Source organism: Barbus barbus (assembly GCF_936440315.1).
Source record: "Barbus barbus genome assembly, chromosome: 9".
NCBI lineage: Eukaryota > Metazoa > Chordata > Actinopteri > Cypriniformes > Cyprinidae > Barbus > Barbus barbus.
This window is the reverse complement of record NC_136737.1, coordinates 9,450,018-9,476,430: the sequence shown is the minus strand read 5'-3', so window position 1 is coordinate 9,476,430 and position 26,413 is coordinate 9,450,018. Positions and strand designations below refer to the sequence as shown.

The 26,413-nt window shown below is 39.6% G+C and overlaps 1 protein-coding gene across 1 annotated transcript in view; it reads right to left on the bottom strand.

Moving 5' to 3' along the window:
- Positions 1–26,413, bottom strand: part of LOC306874983 (NACHT, LRR and PYD domains-containing protein 14-like) — a 58,335-nt gene that overhangs the window by 12,663 nt on the left and 19,259 nt on the right. Inside the window, exons 18-24 of the mRNA XM_079425327.1 lie at positions 6,908–7,078; positions 6,056–6,229; positions 5,682–5,852; positions 5,343–5,516; positions 4,352–4,522; positions 3,876–4,049; positions 3,240–3,407 (exon numbers count right to left, since the gene is read on the bottom strand). Coding sequence (XP_079281453.1) covers positions 3,240–3,407; positions 3,876–4,049; positions 4,352–4,522; positions 5,343–5,516; positions 5,682–5,852; positions 6,056–6,229; positions 6,908–7,078 — 1,203 coding nt within the window. The remainder of the gene's footprint in view (positions 1–3,239; positions 3,408–3,875; positions 4,050–4,351; positions 4,523–5,342; positions 5,517–5,681; positions 5,853–6,055; positions 6,230–6,907; positions 7,079–26,413) is intronic.

The window sequence follows — 26,413 nt, the reverse complement described above, 5'->3', positions numbered from 1 at the left end:
ACACATCCAGGGCCGGCGCCAGTTACGAGTTACTGTTAGCAGTTACGAGTCTTTCTTATCAGAATTGTATATGTTTGTGAATTTTATTTTGTATGTTTGCGTGAGTGCTTTATGGGTGTGTATGCGCGCATCGAGTTTATATGTATGTGTGAGTGTTTATAGGTGTATATGCATGGATCAAGTTTATATGTATAAGCAAGTTATTCAGAAGTGTATATGCATTCATTACTAACATAATATGTATTGGTATGGATTTCATATTAGTGTGCACGTGTATTTCATATATATATATATTATATATATATTGAATATCCAATAGTATACATGTATATGTCAGTAATTTATAGGTGTATATGCACGTGTTTTATGTACTGTATATATTGATAAGCGAAGTTTGATTTAAATCCTACGTGGCGCCTCATAATTAAAGCTGCCTTAAAACTGTGCATGCAAGTGCTTTTTGTTTATGATGAGTCACATTCAAAGCAGTGTCAGATCTGCATCAAGTTCATCAGTGGAAGTTTTTAAAGTAGCTGCCAAAATAACCTAATAACCAGCTGCTGTGATGCCTGTTAATCAAAGAAGAAAATTAAAAAGAGGAAATCAATAACTTCTGTAGTTTTGCTTTATTTAATTTAGAAATTAGTGTTTGATAAATTTATTAAATTAGGCTATTTCTTGCTGAAGGGCACAGGTGACATATGATATTTATTATAATGGGTTTATGTGAAGATTGTTTTAAGTTCACTTAAATTAGAAGTAATTTTTTAAAGTCTAATAAATGTTAAATTGATAGTTCTCAATTATACTGCATGTTGAATGGCTATAGTCAATGGTTAAATATTAGGAAAAAAATTAATAGAGACATCAGTTGGTATCAGTGATACTTGCCTTCAGTCATAAAAAAGATGGCATTAAACAAATATGAAATATTATACTTTGTTGTTTCTATATTAATTCAAAGATTGAATGTGAAATTATTGCAATATAAAAGTATAATTAAAAACTTTAATGTAAGGTGGGATTAATCGTGATTAATTTTCTGAAAAAAATTAGTGAATAATTAGTTAATTTTTTTTATTGATTGACAGCACTATTATTAATATATTTGTTATCAACAAATAGAGAGGCTTTAAGAACTCTCTACAGTTCTCCACTGAAGTTTAATGTTTGAAAACAGAACAATTTAAGCAATAAAAAAAATAAGTTGTAATTGTTATATGTCTGGTTTTCTGTTTCCCCTGTGACCTAGTTTTCCCCATTCTGTTTAATTAGTCATTCAGTTCACCTGTTGTCTTAATTATCTCATTAGTCTCCTTTGTTTGGTCCATGCTTTATAAGTCCTCAGTTCTCCCTTAGTCTTCATCCGTTCTCGTCTATGTATATGTTACACCCATCTACGTCTTGAAAGTAAAGTATATTGTTTTGATATTCCTGCCTGCCTTGTTGTGTTTATCTATCTGGAGTTATACGTGACAGTAATATTATCACTGGCTATTTTATTAGGTGCTAGAGCTGCACGCTTAATCATTAAAAGATTACGTTCTCGATTCAAACTTATTCCTAAATGACAACGATTCAGCACTACAGGTGTCAGCAGAGCCTCCAAAGCACGTTTTATCGCTGCTCATGTTAATGACTACGTTTATATGCCCACGATTAATGTGATTATTTCCAATTATCAGAGTAAGGACTTAATCGTATTATGACGTTTACACGTCAAGAGCAAAGCTCTCCACTCCCGTTTACATGCAATTTCCATTATTCTTATTCGCTAAGAATTGTGGTTAATGGTTTTATTGTCATTATTCATATACCCCTCTGCACAGCACAAATAATCAGAAAGAGCAGGTGTGTTACTGGCCGCTGTTTTAATTTATTCACGTCTAATGCAAAACACATTTGTATGGTTGTATTCCACGCTTTTTCTGCGCTATAGAAATGTGATGGCAATTGGTTTGCTTATGCTGCCGTCGCGTTCTACTTGCTGTTTCTGGATGAGGGTAAGAACAGAGACTGGTGGCATCGAGTTGTGTTTTCCCCTAATGTGATGCTTTCTTCCTCGCCATTGTTTTTAATTTGCGTATTATTACAGGTGCGTGTCACGTCATTCGTGTATGTCACAAGCACATGCGCACTTCGGTCAGATCGGCAATACTGCATTTAAGGTGTTAACATGCCTGTATATTTCGATTAAAATTGGCATACGCCACCTATGTTAATACGATTATGCTTGCTGCGATTATGATCTTAATCGCATTATTTAAATCGAAGTATAGCCTTCACATGAGGTAAAGTTTAATTGCAATATTGACAATCTCATTATAATCACATTAAGAGGGTGCATGTAAATGCACTCAATGTTTTGACACCGTAATGTGAACAAGCTCATTCACTAACACAAGCACCGACAAAACACAGGCTGCTCATGCTCCGCTGATGCTTGTGATGTGAAACAGGTGTTAAAAAAATGACCAAATCAATACCCGTTGCTCCTGAAAATACATTGAGGTCCTATGAAGTGAAACAATCAGTCTGTACAAGAAAATTAGCATTATTTACAAAATTACTACCAATAATCCACAGACTATATGTTTTCAGTGGATTCATGATTATCTGAAGCACGATCTTCCCCTGTCGCATAATGATGTATGTGTAAGTGGTGAGGCTATGAGTGAACCTGAGTGGGCATGGGCCCTCCCAATGAGAAGCTGGTAATTTTTCAAATGGATGCAATTTATTAAACAACAACAATAATGATAACAAATGTCTTATTTCACTATAACTTTGTATATTTAATTTAAAGAAATATTAAACGCGAGTTTTCACAATAGTACTATTTTAGAAGTGTTATGTATGTCTTTCTTTTGTAAAGAGCTTGTTTTAATAAACAGTATTTATTATCACATGGAATGCTGCTTTGAAACCAAGTCCATTTAAACTAAATCTTCAAAATTTTCTGACTGAAATTATGCATATGTTTTGTTCATATGAAAACACCAGTTAACAACATCTATTTGTCTATTTGGAGCACCTGCCTGATTGCCTCCTCTGACACAAAATTGATGAGATGATAGAAGCAGTACGCCTGAACAAAATGTTGGTGACAGTCATTCTTATGTAAACATACAAGCATGTAAACATTACTGAGGTCAGCAAAAAGTATTGTGGTTGTTTACATATCCGACAACATGCAGATAATGTAATTACCAGTGTAGCTGATGGTGACATGCACTCACTTGAGTATCTTCAGCTCACACACAGGTTTCTTCAGTCCCTCACAGATCTCTTTGACTCCTGAGTCCAGCAGACGGCTGTTGTTCAGGTTCATCTCTTTCAGGATGGTTTTGGAGGAGAGAACAGTAGCTAAAATTGAACTTTTCTCTGTCAGCTCACAATTATTCAGCCTAGACACAAAAAGCAGCATTATTTATTACACATCAGATCAGCAGGTCTTCATATCTGAAGTGAAGTGACATTCAGCCAAGTATGGTGACCCATACTCGGAATTCGTGCTCTGCATTTAACCCATCCAACGTGCACACACACAGCAGTGAACACACACACACCGTGAACATACACCCGGAGCAGTGGGCAGCCATTTTATGCTGCAGCGCCCGGGGAGCAGTTGGGGGTTCGGTGCCTTGCTCAAGGGCACCTCAGTCGTGGTATTGAGGGTGGAGAGAGCGCTGGACATTCACTTCCCCCACCTACAATTCCTGCCGGTCGGGGACTCGAACCCACAACCTTTGGATTACATGTCCGACTCTCTAACCATTAGGCCACGACTTCCCCCTATCTGCTCCACATGTAAGTGAAAGTCCTTTATAATGACTAAACAGAGATGTTAAAATGTATAAATCATGTTCACTCACTTCATTTTCTCCAGTTTGCTATGAGTGTCCTTCAAAAGAGCAGAGAGTTTCTCCCCATCCAGATCTCCTAATTTATCTTCACTCAGATCCAGTTCCGTTAGTACTAATGGATTTACACCAAGCACTTCAGTGAGATACTCACACGCTTCCTGTGCAGCAGGACTTTTCAAAAACCTAAAGGAAGTAGAACTTAGATTAGTCATGCTATATTTGTCATTTGCGGCTCTCATCCTCCTTATAGGTCCAGTGTAGTATTAATACCATAGTTATGGTAACTGCCAGTAGTTTAACTGAGAAAATGTAAGAAATTTGAGTTCCAGGCTCATGAAATTCAGTCGTTTACTGGTATTGAATTTAAGTCCTACTTTGTGTCATTTTAATTCATAATTTAATTATCCATTTGTCTCCTCTACATAGTTGCACAGCTGTTACTCCATGTCTGTGGCTTCTTTGAAATATTTAAAGACAATTATCACCTGATGGTCTTTAATTTACAACATCCACCCTGCTGTAAATCAATGAGCCCCTCCACTCCTGATTGTCCAGGATCATTTCCTCTAAGATCCAGCTCTATCAGGTGCGAGTTTGACTTCAGAGATGAAATCAAAGTTTTATATCCTTCTTCAGTAATACTACAATCTGAAAGTCTATAGATAAAAAAAAGATTGATTTAATGATATCACCTGCTTCATTTAAATTTTAAATTGAATGCTGTAAACTCTCAAAGAAAAAAGCTGAAATTAAAATTACATTTTAGTCCCCATAGTCATCTAGATTTTTTTCTTTTCATTTGATATACCAAATAGACATTTTGTAATGTATTCTGTATCTTTATGATTTTGTGAACATAGCTGATCATTTTCCTCTGTCCCTGTTTCGTGTGCTCCCCCTCATTTCTTACTGATTGTTTGCACCGATGTCTTAGTCTAATGTCGTAATTCCGAGATTAAAACACGTAACATTCTACTCTGAATATCTGAATTATGTGTTTCTATGGCAAAACTATCAACGGCAAAGCCCTCACGTGCTCCTGAACTTGTAATTACAACTTGCAAACTCTGAATGTTCTGAGAGTTATGACTTGGCCCAGTGACAGCTGTACCACGTGACCGCCGCCAGGTTCATTTTGGAGTCCTAGAACATGGAAAGCTATGAGTAAAATGTCATGTGTTGTCATCTCGGAATTATGGTAATTACGACACAGTGTAAATGCAGTATAATTCCCCCTGTGTATTTAAGCCTTTATGTTTTCTGTGCTCATTTTCTGGTGTTGTCCATTGATGAAAGTACTGTTGGTGTTCTCAGTTCTGCTTAAGCATCTCCCATGTCAACTTTATTTTCTTCTTCTTCTTTTTTGTTAAAATTAAATTTTAGTGAATCAAATAAAAAGCACAAAGATACAGATAACATTACCCATTAATAAATGTATATTCACACACAGACATGTACATCAATAAAAATACACACTTCAGTTTCTGTAATCTGAATTGTGCATTTTTCAACAGAGGACAGAACGTCTTCATTCCTGAGTTTCCTAGTTTATTTCCACTCAGATCCAGCTCTATCAGGTTTGAAGGATTTGAATTAAACGCTGATGTCAGAGCAGAACAACCTTCTGCTGTAATACTGTTATTATTCAGCCTGCAGTGAAAGAAAACAAAGACAGGAAATAGTACTCAGTTTATCTCAGAACCTTAAACAACAAATACAGTTTTAATACAAAACAAGTGAAAATATAACATCAAAATAATTTGTCTTTGAAATATATTTTACATACAGAAATATTAAACTATTTACAATACTCACATCAGTGTGTTGAGTTTACAGTGCTTATCCTGCAGTAGAGCAGCAAGCTGCTTCACTCGTGTGTCTCCTAGTTCACGTCTACTCAGATTCAGTTCACTCAGGAGTAACGGGTTTTTACCCACAATTCCAGTCACGTACTGACAGGCTTCTTCTGCAGCAGGACTCAAAAACCTACAGATGGGAAGATGATGCAGGATTCAATTCAGTTCTCTATTAAACTTGTTATAATGAAAACAAAATCTAGAAATTAAAACCTATATTAAAACTTTTAATACAAATCACCATTAACAATAACAACAGATTATGTGAAATATGTATTCTATAAAAAATAATCCTTCATGTAATTTATTTTATATTATTTCATCACGTCTCACGTCAGTGTCTTCAGTGAATAGTTTGGATCCTGTAGTAAATCATTGAGCTGCTCCACTCCTGATTGTCCAGGATCATTTCCTGTGAGATCCAGCTCTATCAGGTGTGAAGGGTTTGATTTCAGAGCTGAAGCCAGATCTTTATAACCTTCTTCAGTGATACTGCAGTCTGAAAGTCTAAATCAAGAATGAAAATAGTCCATTATGTTAATTAATCTATTATTCTAGAAATGTACTGAACAATAAATGCTAATTCCTCTTAGTTCCTTATACAAAACAAATCTAGATCTTTAAAGATCTTTAACTCTCCTCGCCATTGTTAGAATTTTTCATCATTTATAAGACAACTCTTGCCTGCTATTGACAGACTTTTTTTTGCTTTCTATGTTTTCAATGTTATATGGTAGGAGACACTATTACACATCTTCTCAAAGAGTACTGACCATCTGGATCAAAACATAAAGAAGAAGCAGAAACAAGCGATAGCATGTAAGCAGGCGCAAATGCAAAATAACGTGATCATTAAACACTGTTCATTAAATAAATCAGTCATATTATTTGACAAACATGATTTTCCCTGCTTTTTGTTCAAACTGTTTGCTTTTTGATTTTTGAAGTGTTGATAAAAACAGAATGCATGATGCAGAATGCAATGATTTTTTTTATTTTGTTAAAAAGCAGAACCTCTGTTCTTTCTTTTGACATATTGCATATTCAGATATTCACACAACAAAATATTCTAACGGCCATGAAAATTTTGTGAAAATTATATTTTAAGAAATGTTGGCAGTGACTAGCAACTTTTAAAAAAAGCGATGGCAGGGAAAGAGTGAATATGAAGAAACACCAGCTCACCTGAGTATCTTCAGTTTACACTTCTCTTTCAGTCCAACAGAGAGTAGCTTCACTCCTGAATCACGTAGATTATTATTGCTCAGATCAAGTTCCTTCAGACTGCTGGAGTCTGAACTGAGAACTGAAGCAAGAGCTGAACAGCTTTCCTCTGTTAGTGTACAGTTACTGAGCCTGAAAATAAACAGCTTGTCAAATTCACATTCTAAAATTTACTGTAGTGGTAGTGATTCTGTAATGTTTAATGAGTAGTACTGACAAGTGCTTTACTTTAGGGTGTATTCACACCTGTCTTGTTTGGTTCGACTGAATCGAACTCAAGTTCATTTCCCCTCTTGGTGCAGACCAGTTACAGCAATCGCACTCGGATGCGGACCAAACAACCATACCGAGACCCAGCTGAAGTGGTGGCTTTGGTCCACTTCCAAACAAACTCTGGTACGGTTCGTTTAAGGTGTGAATATGACCCAACCTCGATCCGACCCAATTGACCTATCATAAGCCCCACCCCCCTTAGCTTCTGTCATTCCCTTGGACAAACAAATGGAGTTGCTCACTGTCTTACAATGACAGCTGCAGTGTGAAAACCTTGTCCCATGAAGTTTTTGCACAATTTTGGACACAGAAGTCCACCAAATGGAAATTAAATATTTATAAAATATTTAAAAATAACTCGAAGCGAGGGTTTACAGATTACAATGCAAGCGGGAGACGTCTCATATTACAGTCGGTCGTCTCGATTGCGGATGACAACACGCAGGATCAACACTGTTCATGTATTGCAGGTTACGATTAAATTAATGTACATTTAACCAGTTTACTATGGAGAGGAACTGAAATGTAGACCTTCGTTTATGTGTTTTTGACCTACACTATACAAGATGCAAGAACAGTCCACTATTTACATAGGTTTGTACATTAGCACGGACTCACTAACTTTAATGTTAGGTAGTTTTAGCCAGAGACACCTTGCTAAAGCACAAGATAACATTAACGTTCTGCTTGAGCAGATGAAAATTGTAACTTAATGAGTGTATGACAACCAGAAAATGAATGTTTTTGTCTTCATTTGTATTGGGGTTGAATACTTTGGGACATTTTGCTCTGTTTTGTTTGGATTCAGGAACTGTAATAAAATAAATTATATTGCCGATCCTCTTAGGATACTTGGAATCAGTGTTACAAGTACCCCAGGCACATCGTTTTTCCATTTTTGAAGCATAAACCCCATAAAACCGATGCAAGCTTCGGATCTTCCAATGTTTCTCTATGGCGCTGAAACCTAAAGATGTCCGAGTTCCGCTCACCGTGCAACTGATACTCGACTGCCTTGGCTATTCTGCATTCGAGGGGAGGGACTTACCAATATGTCAATTGCAGAAGTCACGCTCAGAAACAGACAGCTTGCACATGTCTGTTTCTGACATCGTAATTTTGTCAGCTCCTGATATGGGACATACCGTTGCTATTACCAGAGCACACAGCAGCATAAGTAAATATAAAACTGTTGATAGAATTATTGCATGAATGGAGCAAGAACAATATGATGTTTTATTAACAAGGTTCGGGAGGAACACGATCAGATAATCAGTCTGGCCCAGGTGGAGCTCATCAGCTAATCACCTTAACAAGCACATCAGGTGTATATATACAGCCAACTCACCTCTGTTCTATGACAGTTTTCCAGTATCCCACCTCCACCCCGACTCCTCACTCTTAATCTAATTTACTTGAGTAAAATACATTACACCTACTGAATACACTAACTAGCTTATAGTTTCTTTGGAATAAAGAGCTTTTAGAACATTAAAAACCTTTGGGGAAAAAAATAAATACAAATTATTTAACAGCCCTACCCACCCCCACAAAAGCAGGATGGTAGTGATCTCACACAGCTCTGACAGTGTGTGCACACATCTATGTGTAGCCATTTATCCACATTGGACAGTGAAATCCTGTAAATACAGAGTGATAAGGAAGAAAAAAAATCAAACCTGCTTTAAAACCCAGCAACACAACTGTAGCTGTATAACTTTACAACAGCAACACTGCTTTAACAAAAAAGCAAAACAGCAAGATTTATTTGACATCAACATTTTTTTTTTTTAAACGCGGTCTAATCGCTCTTGCAGTACTTTGATGTCATACACAGAATGGTCTGTGCAGTGCTGCTTCAAGTCTAACACCTATTAGCAGCCATATCACCCTGCAGCCCAAGACTGGTTGCCCACTGAAGCTAAGCAGGGTTGAGCCTGGTCAGTACCTGGATGGGAGACCTCCTGGGAAAAGTAGGTTGCTGTTGGAAGAGGTGTTAGTGTGCCGAGCAGGGGGTGCTCACCCTGCATGCTGTGTGGGTCCTAACGGTTGAGGAGATTCCCCCCTTCTATGTAAAGCGCTTTGAGTACCCAGAAAAGTGCTATATAAATGTAACTAATTATTAGTATTATTGTGTTTTATTAGGAGACACAGCACAACAGTTCTTCTGTGGCTTTATAGGTAATATTTTCATGAACACAATTTAGCAAAATCAGACAATATTGAGTCTAATATACCACAATATTAACAACTTCTTATTGAATTGTTTTAAATATCACATTTGCAACTGGTCAGTGTTCAAAAAATGCTGGGAAATCACTTCATGTAGCCCTACGAGAGTGATTACTGATAAACTGTCTGAAAAAAAAGTCACGTTTTAGAGAAGAAAAAATTAATCACCCACTGACTTTCAAAGCTGCTACATAGTAACAACTTTCTACTTCGAGGACCTTGATAGAAATGTAGTGGAGTGAAAAGTACAATATTTGTCTTTCAAATGTATTGAGGTTAAAGTCATAAGTTTCCAGAAAAAATAATACTCAAATAAAGTACAGATACTCAAAAAGTGTACTTAAGTACAATACTCAAGTAAATGTATTTAGTTACTGTCCGCCTCTGCCCCAAACCTACCCCACACCTGACCCTAACCTTAACCAGTGAAATGGTAAAGAATGTTGCGTAGTAAAGAATGTTGCAGTTTAGAAGATAAAGAGTTAATAAGATTATGCGATATGAGACCGCCGAACCAGGCTGATCCATAACTCCCCAACATTTTTAGTTGCACCTAGCATCATTACCCCCTCCTACACTATGAATCTCGAGCCTGGGACACCCCCATTGCTTAAAACAATGTGATAGAGTAAAAACTTTCCCCTGCTCCGCTCTGGGCAGCTCGCGGGAGAGCTCATGGTTGATTGATTCCTGTTTACATCAATATAATTGCACTGTCCTTGGATCGGACCTGACTTACATTTCACTGCTGGTTATACTCTGTATAATTGTGTATGTGACAAATAAAAATCTTGAATCTTGAATCTCATCATTAAGCTGAGGTTCAAACTCTGGTTCAAACACCACTGGCCACAAGCTTTGGGCTAGCATATTGGTATAGCATATTTTATTTTAGATCAACTAGAGACTATGTTTAATTTATAAAGTTTTATTTTTAAATGTAAGTCACTAACAATTGGCTGAAGCCACAGCCAATGGTGAAAGTCTTTGCACGAAGAGACCCTGCCCCATTCTGGAGGTTCTGCCCACTTTTGGAGTTCATGCCTGTAAGAAGTGGTCTTAAGTCTGAACGCACACATCTAACAACAGACATCCTGACGCCATATGGAATGGACATCTTTTTCTCCTGGGCCATAAAACCAGGATCTAACGAAGAAAATTCCCGTTTGGTCATTTTGAAAGAAAACAGAACTCATATTCCCGGATTCTAATTTACATGGCGTCAGAGACTCCCCTGAATCTGACTCCGCTGAGCGCCGTAATTCAAAAAGTAATCCTGAAGAAGACTTTTACGACCTTGCGTATCAGCACATTCCAGGAAAACGCGCCTTTTCTGGGGTGCTATCGAAACAGACAAAGAGAGCCACAGCTTTGCTTAAAGACATTTTTAAAAGGGAACAAAGTTATACTGGTTTCTGCTACTGAGACAAATTATACTCGAAAACAAAAACACTATAGACAATATAGTTACAACATATATATTAAAGGATGTTTTTGTTTGTGACAAAAGCTTGTTGTGTTATTTTTTGAACTTATGTAATTTGTTTCCAGAATGTATAATATTCCTAAACACTAGTTGTGAATTTTCACATGCGCGATATGTTTATTTAGAATTTAGGATTGTTTAATCAATGCATTAACTACGAAATTGAATATAAAGGATATTTGTATTTTTGTGCATATTAAACGGCTACTGTTTGGTTTCGTTAGAAAGCTAATCTCATGAATAATATTATGATGAATGAGAATGATCTTTTCTCTGCAAGGTATGAATAGAAATCTGAATAGAAATCTGAATAGAAATCTGCTGATAATAAGTTTCATGTGATTAAATAACTGAACGGACAATTTATGCATAGAAGACACGCAGCTATGCAGGGCGGGGCTCCGCCCCACAGAAACACTTGCGATTGGATCAAACGCCCCGCAGGAAAGAATCCGATTGGATCAAGCGCCCGGAGGCGGATCCCAAATTGGCCCGTTAAAAACAGATGCACACCTGTGAAAAAAACGGGTTGGAGTTGAAAACTGAAAAAGAGGCTCACGCACACCTTGCTCGTCTCTCGTTCTGCTCACGCTGCAAAGTGCTTCTGGCCTCTAACATCACGGCAGGGCATTGCAACAGCGATCAAAGTTAAACTTCAAAGAAACCAACACCTGACGCTAAGAGCTAAGAAAGACTTCCTGAGAGCGTTGTTCGGTCATCACGAAGCCATCCAACCACTGAAGAGTAATCCAGTGACGATGAACTACGAGCAGCCAATCCGCGCACGGTCTGTCGCAGACCCGGACAGAACTGAACTCGTTTGGAACACAGACAGTAAGATAACATCCCTTGAATCTACTGGAAACTGGTGATATATCTATCTGTTAAGAGTAAATATAAAATACTTCTGTGTCTATGAGTTCCCTCAGGGTGAAACGAGCATTAAGTTAGAACCTAAGACTCTCTTCAGATCAGAACAATTCATTGCAACGAATGTGTGTGTTTATGTCTTTTGTTTCGTGTTGTCTAGTTAGTAGTGTGTTAGAGTAGTGAATAAACTTTGATTTTATTAAGAAATCTCTTGTCTGTGCTATGTGATTTTGCATATCATAATTATTTGCCCAAGATCGCGTTTACCTACGCTCAGCTAGGAGCTAGATAACAAAATTTAACTATTTGATTTATTTTAATCGTTGGCCACGAATGAAATAAACAAAGTGTTAAGAGATAACTTGCTGTTATTAATGCTTGCTGGACAAGTCGTTAACAAGGCATAAGTTGGACATTCTGATTAATATCAATTAATCATATGAAGATCAAATCTTATAAGTGATTCCCTAAAAGCTAAAATAAATAATAAAAATTAATAATGTGGGATATTAATATTCCTACATGCCTCATTTTGGAGATCTCCGGTCTGCAGTTATACCTATTTGCGTTTTCCTGCGGTCAGATCAGGACGGTACAATGCAAATGTACATAACTACCACATAAAACATCAGTCTTCCTGACTGAGTCTGACTGGATATCTTCCCAAATCATCCTTCCCTAACATTTCAGTCTCGTTTTTATTCGCTGATTAAAATGAGAGTGTATCTTCATTTTATTTTTTGTCATTAAAAACGGGGTTTTATTTAGTTATCGTCTCTTTTTTGTCTGTGAGAAAATGTCACTGATGAAAATGACAAAAATAATTAATCAACAAAATTAACACAAGTGTTGTGTTTTCTGATGCACCAACAAACACACGAGTCTCTATAGACTGCCTCAAACTGAGCTGCTGAGGACACTGTGGTTAAATTTAATTTTTGAAGGAAATGTCCCGGGAAAAAAATTGGTGATGTCCCCTCTATGTTTAGGGATCAATATACCAACACTTTGTGTGCGAACGTCAGCTCCAGACAAAGTAAGTTGCACGTTTGTTTTCCAAAATGCTTTTTCCGAAAGGACTGACCCACACGGTGACCGTGATTTCACCAAGTACATCATGTTCCTGGATCAACATCCTTGCAATCATCATTTCAATCAACCAATCAGAATTAAGAGGTAACTTTTCAGGAAATATCAGTTTTAGGCTTATGATCAGGGTTAGGTGCTTCTACACCCTTGTTAATCAGCTACCATTTCCCACTGATTTTAGGAATACATTATGGGTGGGGTTAGGTTTAGGGGTAGGGATTGTGTTAAGTCTATATTTTTGGACAGTAATGTTGATTCAGGAATATGTCTTACTTGGCAAAATCCCGGTGACCAACTTGGCACTCTGTAAGGCTAATGTTGCTAAAGCTACCATTGTCTCTGTCTGTTATCACTGATGCTGCCTTCATGTGCTACCAGATCGTAAATAGGAATGCGGTAGTTAAAAATTGCATATGAAAGCAATGTGAAGCGTTGCATTTGCGATAGCACGCTATAGCACCATGAGTTATTTTTATCGCGCCATGCTCCCCTTCTGTGTAATTCATAAACGAATATTTATTATGAACAGTACAATCAGATGACTGACTTTTAAACCGAGTACGTTTTCTGTAAAGATAACAGTCTTGTACTTACTAATAGTGGAATGTTTATTTGCAAAGGCCAGGACCCTTGAAGCTCTGCCCTCTTCTCTGGGAGCACCAGCTCATTTGCATTTAAAGGGACAAACACAAAATGGCGCATTTTGGCTCATACCCTAAAAGTGGCAGCTATAGAAAATGATCTGTAGGGAATTTTTAGCTAAAACTTAATTTACACACTCTGGGGACATCAGAGACTTATTTTACATCTTTTAAAAAGGTGCATAATAGGTTTAAGCATATTACCCATGTTTCGGAAATAAGGAGATCATGCAGTGGAAAATTCAACAGTCATTAGAATTTGCATTATTTTATAACAATTCATAATTTATGCACAATTGTTTAAGATTATCTAGAACAATAATGGAATGTGTCTGTTGCAGAGCATGTGAGCGAAGCAGAGCGAACATATTTCCTTTGAAGCGGAGATCGCCTTTCTGAAGATTCCGTTCCGCTCGCTCAACCTGTAAGGATTACAGAATCTCAGACACTTTGAACTTCTGAGATGGACAACACACACACAGTGCATTAACATACAGACATCTGTCTCCACATCCCACTGAGAGAAAATGCGGGAAAATGCCTCCCTCGCATATGCATAAACTCCTTTTCATCCCTTCCTTCCCATCACCCATCCTTCCCTTCACTCAGAATGGTCAATAGAAGAATGTAATATTCTACATTAATGCAAGTGTTATTTACAGTCATGTTTGGTATCATTTGAATTGTCTCAGGGCGACTGGTACAATGGTCTCATTCTTGTAAGAAGTAAACTAAAATACAGATCCTGAGAGTTCAGAGATATTTTGCATACTATAGAGGGTGGGTCAGTTCCCAGTGGTTTTCATGCAAATTACCTTCTGTCCCAAAAAGGTGCTAACTCGGCTTGATCAAAGCAAATCCAAATTGTTAGTTCCTGTCTCGAGTTTGGGGGATGTTTATTCTGGTCTGAAGTACTTAAAGAAATTTGGCAAAAGGATCAGGGCGATTCTGTAACCAGGAGCCCGTAGTGTGGTATGTCTCAATGCTCACACTATGTATTTCTATAAAGTCAGGTATGCATTCTTTACTCATAGATTTATCTTTGAGAATTCGATGTTTTGTATTGATATGATTTGATCCCTTTGAATTGCTGTGGAATTGAGATAATACATACAGTATTTACCTGACTGAGAATAAATTGTTGCATTTGACCTTATTCTGTTTTACTCTGTAATTATTGACTCTAGTAGATTACGTTGCATCCTTGTTAAAGACATGAGCAACCGAATGAACGAGTAAATATAAAGTCAAGAGTTAACTAGAATAATCAAATATCAGAAGAATAATAAATTAGAAATGGACAAGCAATCAATTTGTATTTCAAGTTAAATACGAGGTCATAATAACATGGAGTCAGATTAAATGATAAAATGGAGTCAGATTAGAGTTTAATTTAAATTGAAGAACTGTGCACACTGGAAAGACCGAACACGCAGGAAACCTTCATCCACCATTTGGATACCTTCCTTGGGCCGGATGGGTGGAGCCTTACAAAGTGGTGACCAGCCTCCGTGATCTCGCAACAGGCGAGCAACGTCTTTCCAGCGCGAATTTCGCTTTGATTCTCACTGACTGAGAACATGAGGTTTGAGCTTCTTCTTCCCTGTCTGCAACCGCTGCGGTAAGTTCCTTAATTTTATTTTTGTGTTGAGTGTTGAGGGAAAGCTTTTTGCATCTCACATATAGACACATTTTTAGAACGGGTCGGAATACTCTGTTTAGACCGGAGCCGAAAAATCCGGTGGGCAAAAGAATTAGCTAGAAAACATGGCTTTTCAGGGACAGTACAGCAGCAGTGCAGATCAGGAGATCATGGTAATTCACGCCGCACACATAAAAAATATCCTTCTTCATTTAAACGATAAAGGATTAAACCTTACGTGGAAAAACAATGAAATCATATCCTGGTTTTTGGCAGGAGAAAAATTGACATCTAAATCAAAAGATAAAAAAACAACAGCTGCCATTGTCTACTTACTTCGGAAAAACGACCTAGAAACATTAGCTGAAAATGAGCGCATAATGGTGAGTCTCAGAGAAATTGAGAAAGCGCGTTCGGATGAATTGCAAAAGCTTAGAGCACAGGTCGAGGCGTTTACATACGAAAGACAAGGTTGGGCAAGGAAAACTGAAAACATGCCGAGAAAAATAGATGCGCTTCAGGAGAAACTCCAAACAGGCAGTAATTATATATCTGCTCTTGAAGAATGTTGCGACAATGTCGGATTTCCAGTGGCCGCAGTTAAGAAAGCAGCACTGGATGAGACTTTTGATCCGGATAAAAACAGCGATAGTGACGATGATGATGTAGCCACATTAGAGAGTCAAACACGGAGAGAAACTCGTAACCGAGCTCCCGTTCAGAGACATGAACAAAGCCAGCGAAGTCCGATTATAACAAGAGCTAACGTTAAACCCAGCGAAAAGCCCTCCGCGTCAGCTAGAGTTGCTGTACTCAAAACCATGACAAACGCAAATGATGAAATAACCAAGATTAGCCGGCCACTAACATGTGAAGAGTGTTCAAAACATAAGCAGATCGTGGGAATGATGCCCAAAAGAGGGCCATTCCAACCATACTGGGAAGCACTGATGTTACAAGCCACAGTGTACAAATTAGAAACTAGGGATGTATGGCAAATCGCACTATTAACCATTCCGGAAGAACTCCGATCAAAATTAACCCCTCAAATGAAATCTGGAGACGTAGTCAAGCGAAACAATAATGAATCTGACGAGGCTATATATGAAAGATTAAAACTGGCGTTGCTAGACTTGAGAGGACCACCAAGCGCGGATTGGGGCAGGATACTAGAAATTAAACAGGGCAGCAACGAGCCGTTTGAAATATACGCCGAACGTCTGTGGGTAACATACAAAGAACATTCCGGTCTAGAAAATACAAGCCGTGATGACGAACCATTATTACAACTCATAAAGAACAATGCTGGCACTCCAGTCCAAAATGCATTGTCAAATGGAGTAGATCCAACTGAAAACACGTTCAGAACGATAGTGTGTTGGGGTTCAAGGATAGAACAGGGATACAACAGATGGAAATCTAGAACTTTTAGTTCAGAGAAAGCATGTGCTACTACTCAAGATAGCGTGCCAGTTTCAGTCCTTAAGGTGATGCAACACCATAATAGCACAGAGTCATGTACCAGAATGCATGGTGTAAAGGAAGCATTAGGGAGTCATGAAAAACCTCAAACTCCAGGAGAACACAGCAGACAACTGTATGGTGAAGACAGCAGGTTTTGTAGTTCCTGTCTTAAAACAGGCCACACAGAGGAAAAATGTTGGTCACTGGGAAGAGGTAGACCTCCACCTTATTTTCTGAAACATAGGATATCACCTTCTAAAGGCAAAGATCAATTGTTTACATGTAACAAGTCATCCTCATGTAAAACTCTTTGTGAGGTAACTGCATTGCTGATGCAAGGCCTCCAGATGTTGACTTCACTTGCTAGTGGGTTAGCAGCTTACTAGCGATGACTTTAATATGTAAAGATCCCAGTTTCAATGATCTTGTTTGAATTTTCAAATTAGTAATTGTGCTGAACACAATGTGCGCATGTTACACACATTATAGTTGTTTGTGCTACTACATGTGCACATAGGCTAGTTGAGTTTATTCTTTATGAAACACATGACTGCTTCACTGTAAGTGTACGAAACACTTAGGTTTAAGGTTGTAGATGCTACATACATGCTAGACCGTGTCTCTTGTGTGAAATTAGAATAACTGTAATACTGGAATTGCATTGCAATCTAAGTTGCATGTGTGTGTCTATGTTGAATTTGTTTGTCTCTTGAGTGGAACACTGTGCTATTCTCCATATAGCTGCAGTTAAACCAGATACAAGAGCATAGAATTGCCATGTGGCCACAGAGTGATTTCACAATTGTCTTAATGAAAATGATCAGCAAGACTAAATGAAACAAATAGTCACAACAATTAGCCGTTTGCCTTTGAAAACATAAAAACAGTGATTGTGCATTGCATCAGCTCTGACCTGCCTTTCCATGTTTAAATGAATTAACACGTGAATTCTATTTGTGACAACTTAGATCTTGTTGCAGATTGATATGCTATGCTACCCAGTGCCAAGAGGGAGGAGTTGGGTTTTCATTTTAATAAGTGTGGCACAAGCAAATGCAAACCAATTCACTCGTCGCTGGGTAGCACCAACCAAAATTTTAATCTGATCAGAAGGACTGATTAAGATTAATATTCCACAGTTAAATATAGCCACATAACACCACCCAATCTTCTAAATTTTCTAGAAAAATGCTAAAAGGGAGGTGAAAAATACTCAAAATTAACTGTGGTTCTCTCAGTATTTGGTTCTGTTTCAGGTTGACCACTGCAATTCCTTGAAAGTGAGATACCAGGAAGGCACCTGATGCCAGCTGCATCAAGCCAGGACGGCGGAATTGTTAAATTAACTGTGGTTCTCTCAGTATTTGGTTCTGTTTCAGGTTGACCACTGCAATTCCTTGAAAGTGAGATACCAGGAAGGCACCTGATGCCAGCTGCATCAAGCCAGGACGGCGGAATTGTTAGAAATAACCTGAAATTGCAGGAGATGGGTGCAATAACACTTCAAGAGGCCAGTCACATCTCACAATAGCACACTACCACACAAATATCTACATGGCCTTTCCGGATTAGCACCGGAACTAAATTTTTGCAACACAGATTGTTATAGATTAGACTTCACCCATCTCCCAGACATGAGCACAGAACACAAATCTCCACCATCGCATCATCACCTCATCTAGACTGTCCAGTCTGAACACTACACATCACAGAAAACAATGATGGCTTAGATTCCAAATGTGGTACCCCACTAAAGATCTATTGTCCATCTTCACACTGACAGAAACACATAGATTCTCACACATAGGACTTAGTTAATCCCATGATGGCAGTCTCAGAAAGACACACATAATAGTTATGATTTACAACCATCTGCCAACCCATGGAAAACATAATACATCTGTATGGCTACTGTCACAAATCGATGATGTATAATTCTGAATGCAGAGTCAAATCTGCCATGAAAATTCAAAAGATTTAAACTTTCTGATTGTTATTGGGATGTTTTGACAAACCAGAGGGCCCGCTGGTTTCCCAACACATGACTAATAACAGAAATATTATCAAAATTATTAAATATGAAGTGTGGACACTTCTGTTCATCAACTACAAAATTTACAACTTGACTATGCCATCGAATGTGACGTAGCTTGCATAACACACACATACACATACACACACACACAATTACAAAGGATCCAGGATCTCCATTCTCGTACCTAAGCACACTTTAGATCACTACCTTGAAATCTTAGGTGACTTGCATTGGAGAATTATATATATGTCTATACCTTTGTAATTGAGATTGAATGTTTATTATTATTGTCATATGTTTTAATGATGCATAGCATCTTTATAAACATGTAAGGTACACTGACTTTTTGCTACTTTTCATATAAGCCACTCAGACCAAGCATTCTTTAATTCCACTACCATTAAAAATCCATCAGAGCGGTAGTGAGGAATTAGCTGTTTTAAGATGGGATCATCTTATGATATGAGACCTCAAAAGATACCAGAGACCCAATGTACCATTCGCACTTGTTGACATGATATTATGTTTTTTGCTTTGTTATATGTTCTTGTGCCAAATTTCACAGCTTTCTACATCGAGTTCATCATTGTTCAATCGTTGAGCCATTAAGATGCTGTTTAAGTGTCTCACACAAAGCAGTATGTAACCAGCGAGAACCCTTCACCTATTGAAGTCTGCCCAGAAATCTGCACAATTGAAGGTGACGAGATTCAACAAAAGAGGCAAGGAAGTCCTAGGGAAGGTGTCACTAGAGACAGAGATTTCTCCATGATGGAACGACTCAAGAAATGAAAGGATGCACACGTGTTGTTCTCAACCAGACAGGTGAAACCCTGAACCCGTTCATCTACCTGCTGAGTTAAAGCTACATGCACCTGCTGAGACTGGTATACACAAAGGCCTTTCTAAAGGCATCCACAGCTGCAAATACTACATCACAAGGACCACAACAAGTGTCTGACAAGTGACCTCTTCGGGAATCATTTGGAATTGACCCACGTGGTCAGAGGGAGGAATCTGTAAGGATTACAGAATCTCAGACACTTTGAACTTCTGAGATGGACAACACACACACAGTGCATTAACATACAGACATCTGTCTCCACATCCCACTGAGAGAAAATGCGGGAAAATGCCTCCCTCGCATATGCATAAACTCCTTTTCATCCCTTCCTTCCCATCACCCATCCTTCCCTTCACTCAGAATGGTCAATAGAAGAATGTAATATTCTACATTAATGCAAGTGTTATTTACAGTCATGTTTGGTATCATTTGAATTGTCTCAGGGCGACTGGTACAATGGTCTCATTCTTGTAAGAAGTAAACTAAAAGGGAATACAGATCCTGAGAGTTCAGAGATATTTTGCATACTATAGAGGGTGGGTCAGTTCCCAGTGGTTTTCATGCAAATTACCTTCTGTCCCAAAAAGGTGCTAACTCGGCTTGATCAAAGCAAATCCAAATTGTTAGTTCCTGTCTCGAGTTTGGGGGATGTTTATTCTGGTCTGAAGTACTTAAAGAAATTTGGCAAAAGGATCAGGGCGATTCTGTAACCAGGAGCCCGTAGTGTGGTATGTCTCAATGCTCACACTATGTATTTCTATAAAGTCAGGTATGCATTCTTTACTCATAGATTTATCTTTGAGAATTCAATGTTTTGTATTGATATGATTTGATCCCTTTGAATTGCTGTGGAATTGAGATAATACATACAGTATTTACCTGACTGAGAATAAATTGTTGCATTTGACCTTATTCTGTTTTACTCTGTAATTGTTGACTCTAGTAGATTACGTTGCATCCTTGTTAAAGACATGAGCAACCGAATGAACGAGTAAATATAAAGTCAAGAGTTAACTAGAATAATCAAATATCAGAAGAATAATAAATTAGAAATGGACAAGCAATCAATTTGTATTTCAAGTTAAATACGAGGTCATAATAACATGGAGTCAGATTAAATGATAAAATGGAGTCAGATTAGAGTTTAATTTAAATTGAAGAACTGTGCACACTGGAAAGACCGAACACGCAGGAAACCTTCATCCACCATTTGGATACCTTCCTTGGGCCGGATGGGTGGAGCCTTACAACAACCCAAAATGCTCTTTGGTAATTTGCTAATCTGTGGAATAGGCTAAGCAATAGTTTGTCTAAGCTACTGTTTCTAAGAGTAGCCTAAATTCTAAAATTCTGTGAAGATTGACAGACGTTTTAATAGATCGCATTTCCCTGCAGTTTTGATCCATTTTAATTTTAGAAAGTGTGTTTCTTTAATTAAAGGTGCTATAGAATGGAAAAATGTATTTACCTTGGCATAGTTGAATAATAAGAGTTCTGTATATGGAAATGACATACTGTGAGCCTCAAACACCATTGTTTCCTCCTTCTTATGCAAATTTTGTGAATGCAAAAGACCACTGAAAAATAGGTGAGAACATAAACATAACACCGACTTTGACGTTACAGTCGGGATCAATAATAGTTACTCCCCAACATTTGTATATAAAGAGTTCAGATACAGAAGCCACTAAACGCCACCTCCGTCAAAAATGAGATAATGACATTGAGAGAATGCTTACGGCACATAGTACACGTTCAACAAATATTTTTGCTTCAAATCCTCTAAATCCCAGCGTCAGCCCATTCAGAAATATCGGTTTGTTGGCAAAAGCCTCTAAACGCCACTTTCCTTTGGCAGCAAAAGCCGCTATGTTCCAAGAACCAATCAGAATGCGCGAATCGAATCATGATTTCAAGCGGTTTCAATATAGCGGCGCGCTGAGGAGCCGGTTTTTCTGTGGAGATTGTTTTAGATTAAGATTCAAACTGAGATTTTTAACATAAAAGATGGAGTACGATGAAATGGATGAGTCTGTCCTACTGACATTGAATAGCAGAAGAAAATTTTATTTACCTCAAAACTCTGCCCGTTATAAGGCAATAAGTAGATACAATGGAAATGGCTCGGTCGCGAGTGTAACATGCATTCATAACAGCTTTTCGTGCAGTCCCGTTACTTTGAAGGAATCTGATTTATTATACATCAAACAACAGCTCTATTTCAACAATGACAAAGTCAAACAAGATGCCATTCTTCAGTCTCATATGGATGTTATGCCAGATGTATGCATTTTTAATGTTGGGTTGTTTGTGTAACGTCTGTTCCTCTTCAGAAACTCGAGCTGCGTCGACGACGCTTTTGGGGAATGCCTACAGCGTAACCGGCTCTGAATACCAAACAAATCTGTCCAAAAAATGGGAGGGACGTCACGGGCGAGGTGACGTAATGACCAGCTGGAATAAAAGCACGTGCAGTGAAACCGGCATCAGCTTTCTGTCATTCAGCTAAGCGCTCTGTGTCTTGTGAGTCTTATTTACCATTTGTCTGTCTGTTTTGTACCATGTCAAAACGAAGTGGGAAAAATAGTGAGGCGCAATACAGGTTGTGTGTTCCTCTGTGCAAACGCTATTTGTGTGCGGAGGATACACACAGTCTGTGTGTGCTTCGCTTGGGAGCGAGGCATGCGGAGGCAGTCCTCGAGGGGGCTGACTGTCCGCACTGCGAGGGTTTTCTTCTGTGTGTGCTTCACTCCCAAAAGGCTCTCTTCTCCGGAGAGGGCTCTTTCATTAGCGTTCCCCGTGGTACTGGACCCGCTTCCGCTGAGGCGGAGCGGAGACGGCGTTCGTGGGGTTCGCAACGAGATCTGGCAGAGGGATCGGAGACAAGCGAGTCTCTTTCTCCATCCTCACCTGCCAGATCCCGCGACCACTCCCCGAGTCCGGAACCACGTGAGGTGGTTTCTTCCCCTTGGGCAGCGGCCGAGGCGCTTCTCTTGTCTTCCTCTGAGGAGGGTGACATGGGGAGCGCCGAACATGTCGCACCCCCTTTTTCACCCCAGTACGAGGAGCTTGTGGAGGTGATCACTCGTGCTGTGGCCAAGTTGAACATCGACTGGCCAGCCAAGTGTTCGGTCGAACCGCGGAGAGGCAAACTGGATGAGCGTTTCCTGCGGTTCCAGACCTCACCTCCACACCGGAGCCTGCCCTTTTTTCCCGACCTCCACATTGAGGTGTCAAAGTTGTGGGGAAAACCCTTCTCGGCCCGCCTCTTCGCCCCCTCACATGGTTACTGCGGCCGTGTGATGGGAGCGGGGGAGCGTGTCTACGGGGCGATGCCGCGCGTGGAGCTTGCGAGCTTCATCCCTGAAGGCTCCGACCTTGCCCACCAAGCCGCTGCGTACATCATCGGCGCTGGTGGGCAAGGGGTACGTGACAGCGGGTCTGGCTGGTTCATGCCTGCACACCATGGCGGTGTTGCAGGCATACCAGGCGGACCTGCTCAAAGATTTGGATGAGGGCGAGGGAATTTCTGCGGAGGATGTTCGCGAACTCCGCAGAACCGCTGATTTGTCACTTCGCACCACCAAGGAGACCGCCCGTGCCATTGGGCGGTCTATGGCAGCCCTGGTGGTGGCGGAGAGGCACCTGTGGTTGACCCTGTCAGACATCAAAAAATGGGTCTTCCTCATGGACTCCCCGCTGTCGCCTTCTGGCCTGTTTGGTGACGCTGTTGACTCGGTGGTCAGCAGGCACCAGGAGGCTAGGAGGCAGGCGGCGGCGTTCCAGCGGTTTCTCCCTCACCGCTCTCCAACTCGTGGGGCTGCTGGACGAGAGCAGCCCCTGCTGCGTGCTGGCTCCTCGTATAGGGAGGCGCAGAAGAAGAGCGTGGCCAAACGTGCGCCTCCTTCTAAGCGGGGTAGAAAGAAGGGTGCGCGGCCGAAGACCTCTCAGCCTAAGCAGGATCTGAGGGCCGTGCTTCAAGCAAAGAGGTCTTCGGCCAAGAGGCCCTGATGGCGGTGGACCAGGGCTTATGAGGGTAGCCCCCGCTGGGGTAGAGCGACAATCGCGGCAACACCCTTGTCTAATTGACAGGTTTTATTTTTAATCATACCTTTTTGCTTAATATTCTTTATGATTATATTGTTGTATATAATTATAAAACAGAAGGAAAGAAAGAGAGAAAAAAGAAAAAAAGAAAGAAATACAACAGCTTGTCACTGGGACAGTACCCTTAAAAGGACATCTTTGTACCTTATTTACCCCAAAAAGTTTCATAGTTGTACATTACGGTACATATTGGTACTCTATATGTGCACCTTTTTGAGTATAAGTTACAAAGATGTCCTTATAAGGGTACTATTGTTTACATATTTCAGATTGTATTTTGTGAGTGTTGTGTGTAGAGTACATGGCACACAGTAATGGATACTTGCACATTCACATACTGTTACATCTGTTATGTTCTATTATACATTAGTCTGATTAGTCTATGTTAAAAGAAATATCTTATCATAGACAATGCTGTAAATAATCTTTACCTCTGAAGCCTCACTGAAACTTTCTGCCTCACTCACTTTCAACTCTGTATTCACTTCTGCCTCTGTCTATAGCAAATAAAGCAGTGTTTGAAACATCTACATACAGGGAATAGTGACATACAGAAGAAAATAACACATTAAGTACACTGCTGGACAATAACCAATAATTTGTATCATAAATTATTTTTTAACACTTTAGAATGATAAACACATATTCACTATTAACTATGACTTTTGCCTCAATAAACTCTTCATTTACTGCTTATTAATAGCTTGTAAGGTAGTAGTTGTAGTTGTTAAGTTTAGGATTATGGGATGCAGAATATGATCATGAAGAATACAGAATTAATATGTGCTTAAGTACTAATAAACAACCAATATGCAAGCTAATAATTACCTACTGTAGTTAAAAATGAGAGCTGAGAAGTTGTTCATCATACTAATGTTATTTTTTATTTTTCTATATTTGACTAATTGTGTGTTTTCTAGGATTGGCTCAAATATAATCCTACAAACGCTTGTGTATTAATAGATTTTATACAATGTAAAAACAGCCAGGTGTTAAAAGACACTCTATCAGTTCTTCTCAGCTGTGGAGTTTTTTTTTCTTTTGTGTCGTCCTGATTTTTGCTAACAACCCTAGGCTGACTGTTTCTTGTTCATTCTTGACAACACATAAAAACGTCAAATTAGTGCAATAATGACAGAGCACCCCTAAATGAAGATCGGTCCTGTATCAGATCAGTGCTTGCATACTTGATTGAAATACATCATGTATAGTATTGGCAGAGTGTCACAATGCTGCAAACGCTGTAAAATCTCAGTTCAACATTATCTTTATTCCTATTTGAAGGGTTCTGATAACATACATACGTGTCAAAATAAAAGACGTCACAAAAGAGTTACGGAAAAATACACTGAAAATAAATAAGTGCATGTTTGTCCAGGCAGTTTTTAGTTTTCTCCATATAATGAACATCAAAACTTGCTAATTATTCAACAAGAGCAATAGGCAGAGTCACTCAGCATTGTGCAACACTTTTCGGATACCACATGCCAACTTACGCTGCTTGACTACTTCGTAAAAAAGGAGTGAAGAGTTTCTTGCCACTTTGAACTCATCTCGACCTCTAATGAATGATGGATACAGCGCAGGACCGCGGGCGCGAGCCTGGGCATGTCGTGACGTCACAAACTGAGTGACTGATTGCCATGGAAACGTAAACGTCATGTATATCTTGTCTCTTTGAATTTTAAATCATTCTCCATTTATATACATTGCTCCATTAAAACCTCAACATGTCGAGAACACAACTGTCCAATGAAAAAGTGCGGGGGACGAATTTACTTTTTATAAAAAGTGGGGGGGACACGTCCCCCGCGTCCCCCGCGTAATCTACGCCCCTGCCTTAGTAGACCATTTTGCAGCATGGAAACTACTGCCAAATGTGTCTCGATGGGTCCTGCGCACTGTAGAAAGAGGCTACAGAATCCAGTTTGGTTCTCGTCCGCCTCAATTTCACGGGGTGATTCCCAAGTTAGTGGGCCCCGAGCAGGCTCTGGTAATGGAACAGGAAGTACATACTCTCTTAAGAAAGGAGGCCATCGAGGTAGTTCCTCCTCTCTCGAGAAAGTCCAGGTTCTACAGCCGGTACTTCATAGTTCCAAAGAAGGATGGAGGGTTGCGTTCTATTTTAGATCTGAGGCATCTGAACCGCTCAGTCAGCAGACTGAAGTTCAAGATGCTCACGCTCAGGCAGGTCGAGTCTCAAGTCAAGTCCGAGGACTGGTTTGTCGCGATCGATCTGAAAGATGCATACTTCCACGTCTCCATTCTTCCCTCTCACAGGAGGTTCCTGAGGTTTGCTTACGGGGGCGAAGCTTACCAGTATCGGGTACTTCCTTTCAGCCTAGCACTCACACCCCACACTTTCACGAAGTGTGTGGACGCCGCGTTAGCTCCGTTGAGGCTGCGGGGCGTCCGCATACTCAATTACATCAACGATTGGTTGATTCTCGCTCAGTTAGAGCGGAGGGCGGCTCAGCATTGAGATGCTGTTCTCGCCCACATGAAAGTGTTGGGGTTAAGACTAAACGCCAAGAAAAGTGTTCTTTCTCCAGTACACAGAGAACCACTTATCTTGGGGTGGTGTGGGATTCGACCACAATGCAGGCACGTATGTCTCCTGCTCGGATCGAGTCGATCCTCACAGAAGTCGGGAGAGTGAGAGAAGGCCAGTCACTCACTGTAAAGCAGTTTCAGAGACTGCTGGGTCTGATGGCGGCTGCGTCCAACGTTTTACCTATTGGCCTGCTGTACATGACATGTAACACTAGCGATGGACGCATCCCT